At 40.5% G+C, this 11,597-nt stretch overlaps 1 protein-coding gene across 1 annotated transcript; it reads right to left on the reverse strand.

Moving 5' to 3' along the window:
• Positions 1–901: 901 nt before the first annotated feature.
• RWDD1 (RWD domain containing 1) lies at positions 902–10,148 on the reverse strand. The gene is made up of 7 exons (XM_030236118.2): positions 9,984–10,148; positions 8,255–8,320; positions 6,908–7,038; positions 5,765–5,908; positions 4,651–4,783; positions 3,491–3,553; positions 902–1,802 (listed from the first exon to the last, which is right to left on the reverse strand). The coding sequence occupies exons 1-7, from the start codon at positions 10,054–10,056 to the stop codon at positions 1,690–1,692; spliced, it is 723 nt and encodes a 240-aa protein (XP_030091978.1). The 5' UTR covers positions 10,057–10,148; the 3' UTR covers positions 902–1,689.
• Between the last annotated feature and the right edge of the window lie 1,449 nt (positions 10,149–11,597).

The raw sequence follows: 11,597 nt of genomic DNA on the forward strand, positions 1-11,597 counted from the left end.
AAGATTTCAATCCAACTGTCTCTTTGGAAAAGACAAGATTTAATATCACATTAGCTTGCAATTTTTTAATGTATTTGGTAACTCTGTTGGAGCACAGATCCTGCTTATTGCTTTGAAACATAAAACATCATTGAGACCTAGATGCTTATCTAGGGTTCTTAGTAGCCAAAATTAAAAAGATCAAAGGGACAACAGTAGGAACAAAGGCACATGGGTAATTTATAAAAGTATTTACAGGGTAGTTGAACACTTATTTCTATTTACCAGAAATTCATTTGCCTTGAATGAAAAAAGGAAAAAAATGTAAAAGGTCATCCTAAACAGATGTTCTCGAGCTATATGAGCAGAGACTCTTATAACCATTAATTCCATAATTAAACTTCTCATCTCGACTATGGAATTTTCAAATACTAAAATTCATAAATTTATTATTCCTCTAAGCAATGTGATACTTTAGTGCAACCCTCTTCAAAGACTGAAGCTGGCACAGTTAAGGCAGTCTACTAACAGTGTTTAAAATTCAGCACACAGTGTTTAATCATTGAGGTGCCTGTCTCTCTGTTTGGAAAGCTGTCTTTTGACACCATCATCCTCCTGGCTCTGCAGTTTCAAACACAGCATGTTTAAACACTGCAGTTCTTGCAGTGTTTGGGCTTTTTGGAGGTGTTAAGGGAGGACTTCAACAGCTGTTAGCTCCAGAAACAACTCTGAAGGACGGGCAACATCCCCAAGTTGATGTGTAGCTTTACTGCATTCTGTGCTAACCTTCACAGGCTGCCAACACAATGCTTCTAAAACTACACCAGTTACATTCAAACCTATAGAGCACTCTGTAAACCCTGCTGCTGTAATGTGCACTCCACTCATAGTGTTTCAATAGAGTCTGCTGCCAAAAGCAAACTCATTTTCCTAAGGTGGGTTTTTATTTTTCATAGAAGTTCATTGAGGCACACATTCAAAAAAACCCAAACCATCTCTGAACAGACCAACCACACTTCAAGAGGCTTCACATTCTGATTTTTTTTCCCCCTACTGACCTGAACTCACAATTTTGAAAATATTATTCATGACTATGGCAGAAAAACATCATTCTAATAGTACAGAAATGGTTTCCACTAGACTTTAATAAGGCTATACAACAAAGGTGACTAGTGCTGTCTATCTACAGCTGATAATTGGGGCACCAGAACTGACTTGAATTATTAAAAAATTCCACAGGAGGAACAAAAATATAAATAACTGCATAGTATGTGATCCCTTTTATTCACCAAAGCTGCCCCTGTTTATCCCAGGTGGAAGACAGCAGAAAAGCTGCTCAGCATTCAGATGCAGGTGTGTTTAGTGCTTGCTGTAACATTTTTCCATCTTGCATGTTGCCACATCTCTTCAAAGGATAATTACAGAAGTAGGGAGAAAAATAATTAAGAGAAAATAGAAAAGTGTTTTCAGACAGATCAATATTTCTCAAAATTTTCGTTTGAAATATTAAAGTAAATTTATTTATAGTGAAAGTCATCAGAAGACCATTCTCCTGGATTTAAAATATGTTGGGTTTTTTTTTCTTTGGAAAAAAAATAAGAAAAAAGAAAAACAATACACATTACTAAAACCACAGATGCTGTGGCTTTCCTGCCTGCCCCTCTCTCCTTACATATGTCCATACTGATGACAGAATCAGTTCAAATAAGTCTAATCACTATCTAAATTAACAGGGTTGTAGTCAGGGTCATCCTCTTCATCCTCCAGCTCTAAATCATCCATTTCTTGAAATAAAGATTCATCAACCTCCACATTGTTTCCAGCTGTAAGGAAGAGAAAGATACTTTAATTTCATGCAATAAGGAAAACATTAACAACAAAACATACAAGTTTTATTCGTATTAGTTCTTCGATGTAGGTAGCTGCTAACTTGCTTGGCTTTTATACATCAAATAGATGTGGAAAAGTAAATGCCACATTTTATCTTTTAAGAGCTGAAGTTTTTTCTCTTTGTATCAAAACTCACTCAAGAGAAATGTCACACAGAACTTCAGAATTCATTGGGAGCATGAAATTAACATTTACATTTCTCAGAAGCAGAGATTCTTTCTCCCCAGGACAGGCAAAGCAGGAGCTCAGGACCTCACAGCTGGAATAATTACTATCATCCTAGTGAGATAAATGCACAGGGTTCATAAAAATTCCTTACACACCATATACTGACAGGCATGTATTTGCTTTCAGATTTAAATTTTACAAGCAAGATGAAGCTTTGGCTACTTTCACATTTTCTTCTGAAAGAGATGCTGCTGACCTAAAGATAAAACTCGAGGACTGCTATTTTATTTTTATGTATAAACAGTGACATCTTCTGGTCACCAAATGAAGTTTCTATTATTTCACTCGACTTGAAGCCACCTATAAAAGATAATGCCATTATCCTCTGAAAAATGTAGTACATGCTACTGTAATATTAAAAGAGACTTAGTAACCTGTTGCACCTATGACAGAATGCAAGCAGCAATAAGAATGGGAGTTTTAATCACCAGCAGCAACAGGACTACAAATTAATACATTAATCCCAAATCATCTGGGCACGGAGCCCAGGTAGAGGTCTGTTCCTCCCTTGAGGGAGCCAAATGTGCCATCAATAAACAATCTCCACTTTAGGTATTTTGCAGGAAGACAAGATTAAATTATTCCCTGTTAAAGAACCTAAACTTCCCCATAACTATCATTTCTAGTTTATACTCACTGACATTCATTAACCTTTTGTTTAATTGTTACTTGCAGAGAAGAATCTTAACCCTTTCTGCCTGTGTTTTGTGACAGATACCAGTAGATAATACAGCTGCATTAAACTCTCTTACCTCAAAACTCAGGTATTTTAAACTAGGATACTAAAAAATGGTACAGCAAATTAAACAGGTATGTTACTGAGAGTATATACGCTTTTATGTGCTTTATCTCCAACTGGTTTTCCAAATTTAGTATTTTTCTGGCACAGGCTTACAGAATTTTCATCTGGCACCAGGTCAGTGTTTTAGGTAAGGTAACAGGCGCATCTGCAGAAACCATGAGAAAGAACTGAGTTGCACAGAAGCCAGTAACGTTTATTTTGACCTGCAAGATGTTTACTATTGGTGTTGAGGTTCAGAGAAAAGGTAAAAAAAGTTCATGACCTACACTTGAAGCCAGGGAAGGCTGGCTATTAGAAAAAAAAATAAAACACAGGGCTGAGTTGGGTTTTTTATTTTGTTTTTAAAGCAATGTCAGTAAAATCACCTCAAGCACAAGGCTGCAAATAAATACACTTTATAATCTTGGAAAGGTTTTGGGAAAAGTTAAAATTCTGTTCACTCTGCAAAGCAGTACTTCTCAGAAAGTTCTTCCAATGTAAAAGGGATTCTGATAAAAGATGTTAAGTCAGAAATATAACACAGATTTTGCTTAGGAATTTTGACCTTTTTAAGCCACTGACTTTCAGTAGTGGAATCAAATTGGAATTTACCTTCCTCCAAGAACTGGATGTCAGAGGTGTCAAGGTTGTGATCCATTTCAAACAGCTGTTTACCTAGAAATGAAATAAAAACCAATATATAAGCAAGTACAGTTCTGAAACAACTATCAAGCCAAGGCAAGAATAGTCAGCATATGTATTTTAGTCTTTTCACATCAACTAATTCTAGCAGCCTTTTGTGTTTTTAACTGCTCATTTCTGTAAGCTCCCCATTCTTTTTCTTTTTTAATTCATCCAGGATTCATCCATGCCAGCAAGGGAAAAGGGTCACTGTAATGTTATTAAGACTTTAATAATGGGGGGCAGCAAAAATTTACACCCCACAGATTGTGTTCAGTCCTTACTGCTTCAGTCTTCATCTTACATTCCACAAGAAATCCTCTGTGTGAACTGGGAAGGAAATCAGCTGACTCCTCCACCTTTTTTCATACATTCTCCCATTCAAAAAGCAATTTGGATCTACACAAATCACCAGCTCCTACACATACACACAGCTTTGAAGGCAACAACACAGAAGAGTGAAGCCTTTCTGACTGGGAGGGACAGGAAGAAAAGCTCAAGACTCTTTCCACATAAATCATCTGTCCTCCATCTACATTGCTCATGCAAGCTTCCGCAAACAAGACTGCTTGGTGTCCATGGTAATACTGGAATTACACTAATGACATCCAAGAGTAGGCTTGGTTTTGGTTTTCTAAAGGGAAGCATTTATAAACTACATTTGTATAGAGGAAAACAGACACCACATACTAACAATACTTTAAAGAACAGGAAAATGAGAAGCTGTGTCATCTTTGCAGATTCCCAAATGCATACCCTTCAGAGAGGAATCAAGCATGTCCCCTGTCCTGTACTGCTTTTTATGAAACTTAATACCATTAAAATTTCCATCTCTGTCAAAATTCATCAAAACTAGCAAGAAGTGAGGAGAAAACAGAACAGTGATACAGCATGATCACCAGCAGTTATGTTTTTTTCAGTTAATCAGGTCAAAAGTAGATTCAACATCAGAGGAGAACCAGTTCAAAGCTAAGCCATGCAGACTATGAAGCAGGATGCTAAGGCCTAGGATCTGTGTAACAATTACTTTTAGACTTGCCATTCTGGGCTGGTAGCACTGCAGAAACTTCACAACCAGTATTAAAACATACCGCTTAGCTTATTTTTGCCTGCTTGTTCTTCTTCTTTCATCTTTTTCCTCTTTATTTCTAGAAGCTCTGCATCAAACTTGGCCTTCCAGTTAAGGAAATTCTCAATGGTAACAGGAGTGCCATGAAATCGTTGCTGGAAGAATGGAAAACAAGGCTGCAAACACAACTTGCAAAGCTACAGGTGAAGATAAGCATTCTCTTAATTATTTAAATTATAACACTACAGAAACACTGCTTACTGTGAAGTATTCAGAGAAATTAATCCTAATCCTGAGAGTATATAAAGAACATATTCTTGTGGTTTTTGTCATGGGAGTCTCTCCTCAACGAACTATACTGAGATGAAAACTCTCATGGAAGAACCCTGCACACTCCTTTTGGACCTAGAGTGCAATAGTTCACAACTCCCCACTAACATAGTTTATTTATAAGTAGGCAGCATTCAACCCTTAAGTGCAATCTACACTGAATTACTGCCCATTAAATTACATTAATCCTTTTATTTTGCTGAAACAGAAAAAAAGAGATTATTGTTTCCTCAGAAATTTCTTTGCCAATTATAAGAAATACAGAACCTTCCAAGTCCTATTACCTTCCAGCTATTTCTCAGAAAGTGAGTGAAGACTCATTAGTTGTATTTATCACAGCACAATCCACAAATGGTGAAACTATTCTACAGAAGGGAAAACCAGGCTTGAAGATTGGTCCCACTGCTTCCACCCTGTCCATTCAGTCTACCAAGGAAGACAACCTTCCTCAAACCATGGAGCCTGTGTGCAGCATGACATCTTCTAGTCTGTTTTGCTCCCCATTCCCTCTTGCTGCCCCTTCTCCCAGCAAAAAACTGTCTACAGCAAATCTGATTTCATTTGGGAAAAATCCCTTAGGAAGTAATGCTAGAAAGGACATGCAGTTAGACTCTAAGAAGAGTGCCTAAGAAAAAAGGGGGAAAAAAGGTCACTGAAGTTCATTAAACAGTCTTCTTACATTTCAATTAAATAATCTTTAGAATAGCTGTTCCCTTCCCACTGCAACTGAGAACTGCTCCTGCACCAAACCAATGCAGTTTAAAGAAGCTGGAAGTCTTTTTCATTGAAGACATTATTTTACATACCTTCTCTTCTTCCTCTGCTTCTCTTTCTTTCTGTTTCTTCTCTTCTTCTCTTCGTGTTTTTATTTGATCCACAATTTCATTTAATTTCTCCTGTACTGCTGAGACTAGAGTGAAGATCATTACCATTCCTAAATTTTCTTCTGCCTACAACACAAAGAAGCCAACTTCAAACAGAAGAACCTGAATGCATAAGTATGATTATAGAAAGTAGGATGTTGTGCAAATGCAGAGGGCACAGCTGACACATTCTGCACCAGTGTCAAAAGCTTGCTGTAAAATTCAAATTCAACCGGCCAGTTAATCCAGTCAGTTATCCCCAGAGGGGTGTGCAGCAAAATACAAAGATGAATGCCTGTGATTGGGTTATTAACACATTATAGCTATCTTCTGAAAGGCTTTTTCATGAATAAAACAAACCCTATAGTAGAAACACAACTGTAAAATTTGAATATCACGAATCTTAAGAGACATGTCACTCAGAACCTTTCTTCTCCTGGAACATTTTACTCCTTAATTCTATTACATGCTCCTTTGAAGTGAGACAGTTTCCCAGGAAAATCAGAAAACATCAGCTGATGGAAGGAAGTTTATATGAAGTAAACTGAAAATGAAAAAAAGCCCATTAAACATATTATGGCAATTTTAAGGCAGTGAGGACTTGTCAGAAATTCCTGAAACCAAAGAAGTGCCTCCTTTTTTCCTTTACAACGCACTCTCACTAATTCTAAAGGTTGATGAGATTCACCTCACCTCCTAACAGTTATGTTATCAAAAAGAATCAAGAATCAATGTGGCATTTTTTAATATTTCCAAATGAAACTCAGGTGGCTTATTTTCACAAATTATACATATATATATACACACACAGAGAGTTAAACAAATTCACCTTAAGCTGGAAGTGGAAAAGAGGGGAAACCCTAGTGCACTTCCATTTCATTATTCTACATTATTGCACACACTGAATTAGCCCTATATTTTACCTCGATGATGTCATTCACCAAACTCAAACCACAAAATAAGTCTCTGTAATATGGAACAGGTTTCAGATTAGTAGCAGACACCTCTGAAAACAACTGATTTGAGAGAGAAATTTTGGCCAAAGTATGAAGTGTTATCAAGCTGTAGCAAGATATTCTTTCTTACCTGCTGCTCTAGCAGTTTTATTATGTCCATAACATCATTATCATCAAGATTCTCCTGTGAGACAATTTCATATAGTGGAGTTTCATCAGGGTATTTTTCTCTATAGGTAAATTTAAGGGTTGTTTGGACAGCTACAAGATAAAGAAACACATATTCTTATGGTGATAACTCTGTATAACTTTAATGAAAAGTCTTCCTACTACATCCACAGCCTTAAGATTATAGAATATAAAATATTCTTAAATATTTAATATGCCTCGAAGAAACAGTCTTCTTACACAGATGTTAAAACAATATGAACAGATTTAACATAACCCAAGAATTCAAAAAAATTAATATCATAAAAAATTATTAAAACCTACTCAGGTCTGAAAGGTGTTTAGGAAGACTGAAAAACCTGTGGTATGACAGGTACTAGAGCAGTAATCTCCCTCAGATTCTAATTAAAGCTGGAAAATAGCAAGAGTCGTAATAACAGAACTAGAGTAAATCTCAGCATATTAACACTTCAGATTCTGTGTGCCTGGCTGAAGCATCAACCTCTGTGTTGGGTTCCAGGGCTCCACACTGTGAACAAACACACTATGTCCAGTAGAAGCTATTAAGCAGAGAACTGCCTAAGAAAAATGCATTCTATCTGAAGCTGCCCAGAGCCAGGCTAACATGGAAACAAGGCAGAAGAGAATCAAGTTCCTTTTACACATCCTCCCAGAATACCAGGGAGAAGCTTTCCCTTAGTTCCAGACTCACAGTTCTCGGCAGCACAGCTGTCTGTACAACACAGACACCTGCTCTAAGCAGGACTTACTCCTTTCAAACTACCTAAGACAGCACCAATTTATTCCTTCTGCTATAGTATCCAGAATAGCAGCTTTCAAATTTGCTTGGAGTAAGGCTTGCTTACAATACTCCCACGCAATTGTTGGTACTCAAAAAATACACAGGGACTTGGGACCCACAGCCTTCTGCTCTGGAACTGCTCCTTAAGGGCTGCACATCCACAGCACACAGACTGAACTCTCCCAAGTAGCTGGCACACAGTTGCCAGAAAACAAATCCCTCACAACATGTCTGTAAGCCACTGGAAGGATGGTGACATGCTTTTTGAAGCTATACTACAAAGCCTTTGAGATTCAGCAGAAAGCAGTCCTACAGCGACAGCATAACATTTCTGCAAACTGAACAAGGATCGCCCAAATCCTTGAACTATATCTGCGAGGGAATGTTTGCTGTATTAGGCCCCTATAAGGATCTAAGTGGGGGTATACAAGTGGAGCTGTTGAATAGAATAATAGAATTAGATTTAAACACATACAAATGTTTCTGAGTAAGACACGATCAACTTACTTTCATCATTTTCTCCAGCTTCAGATGTCACAGTGATTGTGAAAGTTGTTGGCTTCTCTGACAGTACTGTTCAAAGGAAAAAAGTAAGAGTCAGGGAGAGTCCTCAAATCAATTACTCCTTCACATCAGTGAAACTGAACTTCTTAAAGACTTATAAAGAAAGTAAGCTCTTGATACATTGTTAAGGGCCTTTTTAACTTATAAAGGTAATACTTTTCAATTCAGCTATTTTCTATACAATGTGATGCCTGGAGTCTCTTTGAAAGAGACCATACATCATCAAACAATACCAAAGGGTTTCTCTTTCGGAAAACTTTCTCTTCTGGAGGTTTCACTGTTCCAGAAAGAGCAAATCAAATCAAACAACTTCTGGTAGTGCACTGACTGCATGAAGAAAGCTATCAAAGCTGATTTTCTTTACTGCACTAAATGTGCCCGATGAGCATCCAGTGCACTCTTGACTGTGCACTCCTTTTACAGTATGTCTGTACTCATACTTAAAACAGCTTAATGCAAGAAATGCTACTAACCAAACAATGTACTAGAATGAAAGTGTGCGAATCAGGCAGCTAGAAGACAACACCACATAGCAACAGCTATGACCTGCATTTCACAGGCTAAAAACCTCATTGCACAATTCTAGGTTGCAGACCACATATTCATGTAAGAGGTGCTCTGCATCTCTGTTATAACCAATGCCCAAATTAGTGTACATGCTCTCAAAGGATCAACTGAGTTTTGCCTAATTGCTAATGCGCTACTACGATCTTTATTCCCCTCTCTTCTCTTGGGCATCAAAGCATTACATAAGTGAACAATAACTCTGAGTAAGCATGAGAGTAAAGCCTGTATGAGAGAATATGACTTCCATATCAGTATCAGATATCTAGCATCCCCAGCTACCAGAGATCAATTTATACACCTTTAAGCAGCCTTAACATAAAACCGAAGACTTGAAAAGATTTTCAGATTGAAGCAATAGGCAATAGTACTGGGCAAATGTTTGTGTGATGAAGTTACTGCCTAGTAAGATGCTGTGGAACTCTAGGCAGAGTAGACACTGTGCAGGAAGGAAACAGAAAATGCCCCGGTTTTTCCACTGTTAATATTCTTTGGATACCGAATGCCGAAAATGATATTGGATTAGGCGGCATTTGTATACCCTTGATTTTTTGATGGTAAATTGAAAATCCTAAAAAACTTATGAACCAAAGTATCCACAACATGAAAGTTTCAGCAGTATAACATGCTGTACCTGGGAATTAAAGCTTGCCTTTTTTTCACCTGCAACCAAGTACGGCAGGTACTGGCAACACACACAGGAGGGAACAGCACCTTCAAGCACCCCAAAACATCCCATGCCTAACGACCACGACAAGCTTGCTACCGGACAGGAAAGCCGCTCGGCGCACAAACCAATTCCTAGGGCTGCATCTTTTGAAAGGCTTCTCCGAAGAGCATCCTTGCAGCGCAGGGGACCAGCTTGCCCACGCCGGGCTGGCGGCTGTGCCACGGCGCTGAAGGCGGCAGGGGCAGCACCCACGGGCCGGGCCACAGGGGCCATCAAGCGCTTTGCTTTTCCCGGCCGGGAAAGCGAACCAACACCCCGAGCACCCAGGCGAGCCGCACAGCTCGGAAACCCCCGCGGGACCCGCGGCAGCCCCGCCGCGGCCTCCCGCTCCTCCCCCCGCACGCCGGCTGCCGGCACGGCCCCGGCGCGGCCCCGCACCCGTGAACGAGTCCGGGTAGATGGACTCCAGCGCCTCCAGCTCGTTGCGCTGCTCCTCGCTGTAGTCGGTCATCGTGGCCCGCCGCCCACAGCCATGGGCCGCCCGCACCGCGACGCCGCCGCCACCCCCGCCCGCGCCTGCGTTGTCCCGGCCCCGTTGCTGCCCTTCCTAGCATGCCTCGCGCTCGCGGTAGGCGGGAATGCCGCCGCTGGGCTGGGCTGGGCTGGGCTGGGCTGGGCTGGGCTGGGCTGGGCTGGGCTGGGCTGCACGGACGGAGGGAGGGAGGGAGGCGGCGCGGCTGCCATGGCGGGAGGCCGCGCGCGGGGAGCCGGCCCGGCCGCCCTCACCGCCGCCGTGCCCGCTGCTCGGCAGCTCCAGCACCCAGCTCCGGGCAGGACGGAGCGTACCTGGCGGGCGGGAGGGATCCTACTGGCATTGCCCGCGCTGCTTCCCTGCACCTCCCCGGAGCGGCGGCCTTGGCAGAGCTGAGGTCCGCAGTCCCTGTGTTGCACAGACCAATGATGGTATGGTTCACTCTTGGACGTTCTTCCCTTGAAAATTTACAGGGATCAACAAACTGAAGGGGATTCAAACCCGATGCTCTAGGTATTGCATAAAGGTACCGTGAAGGCAGCTGAATGCCATTTCTGCCAGAAATTGGAAGTTTATTAGATGCAGTTGATGATTTGCAGCTTGAAGTTAAACAGTGCCTGCAAACTTCCCAGGAAACAGTCACCGTCATTTCAGGAGTCCCATCACGCCGGTGGCATTGCCGTGGCGTATTTGCAGAACAGGAGTCGCCAAGGCTAAAGATATTGGGAGCTGCCATGCTTTGGGGGTTACCTGCCAGGATGGATTTAAGACTGACGAGGGTTAAACAACAGCAGACCCTGATGGGTACGTGGTACACAGAGTAGTTGTAAGGTGCATCCCTTCCTGGCCCCATGGCTAGCAATTTTCCAACAGATACATTTTATAAGCCCAGGGTTTCTAGAAAACTTTTGCCATGGACATAAAGAGAAAAATTTTCAAGTGAGCAAACTGGAATTCTAAGTGGGTTCTTGGGTAAGATGACTCCTTTTAGTAGGCACAGTTTGACTGTTCAACTGTACCAATTCATAGATTTGTCTGTAATCATGAATTCGTTTGAAAGTTGTGCCTTCACTACCAATCCATGACATGTTTCAAAGTGCTGAGGAGTAGAGGGAAATACCCCAAAACTTAAAATACTACAGCTGTTGTACTATGGATTAAAATATATTAACAAGGTGATAGTCTGTTAGTATATTGGCAGGCTGACTTCACAGTGACAGATAGTATTTCCACTCAGTATTTTAAATTACATACTGTTATGAAAAATACAGGGCAAATAGTAATTTGGACAAAATCAGATGCCATGAAGCCTAATTAAAAATCAGGTGAGCAAGATATAAAAAGAATTTTACAGGTTACTCTTAACTGGAAATATTGCATCATTTTATAGTAGTACTGTAAAACAGTAGAAGTGGAAAGAAATCACATAGACTAAAGACAGCAGGTTTTTTCATTTGGATCCAGATATCAGCATAGGGGTTCTCTATCAAAACCTTCAGATACACAAATCAGTTGCATGT

Source organism: Serinus canaria, chromosome 3 (genome assembly GCF_022539315.1).
Source record: "Serinus canaria isolate serCan28SL12 chromosome 3, serCan2020, whole genome shotgun sequence".
Classification (NCBI taxonomy): domain Eukaryota; kingdom Metazoa; phylum Chordata; class Aves; order Passeriformes; family Fringillidae; genus Serinus; species Serinus canaria.

What these genes read in the sequence shown, in the direction of transcription:
- RWDD1 (XM_030236118.2), bottom strand. Translation starts at nt 10,056, where the DNA reads ATGACCGACTACAGCGAGGAGCAGCGCAACGAGCTGGAGGCGCTGGAG. An exon ending in TAAAACTGCTAGAGCAGCAG is followed by an intron (nt 5,909 to 6,907) that starts GTAAGAAAGAAT and finishes TTTGTGTTGTAG; the next exon opens with GCAGAAGAAAATTTAGGAAT. An exon ending in AGGCAAAAATAAGCTAAGCG is followed by an intron (nt 3,554 to 4,650) that starts GTATGTTTTAAT and finishes TTTCATTTCTAG; the next exon opens with GTAAACAGCTGTTTGAAATG.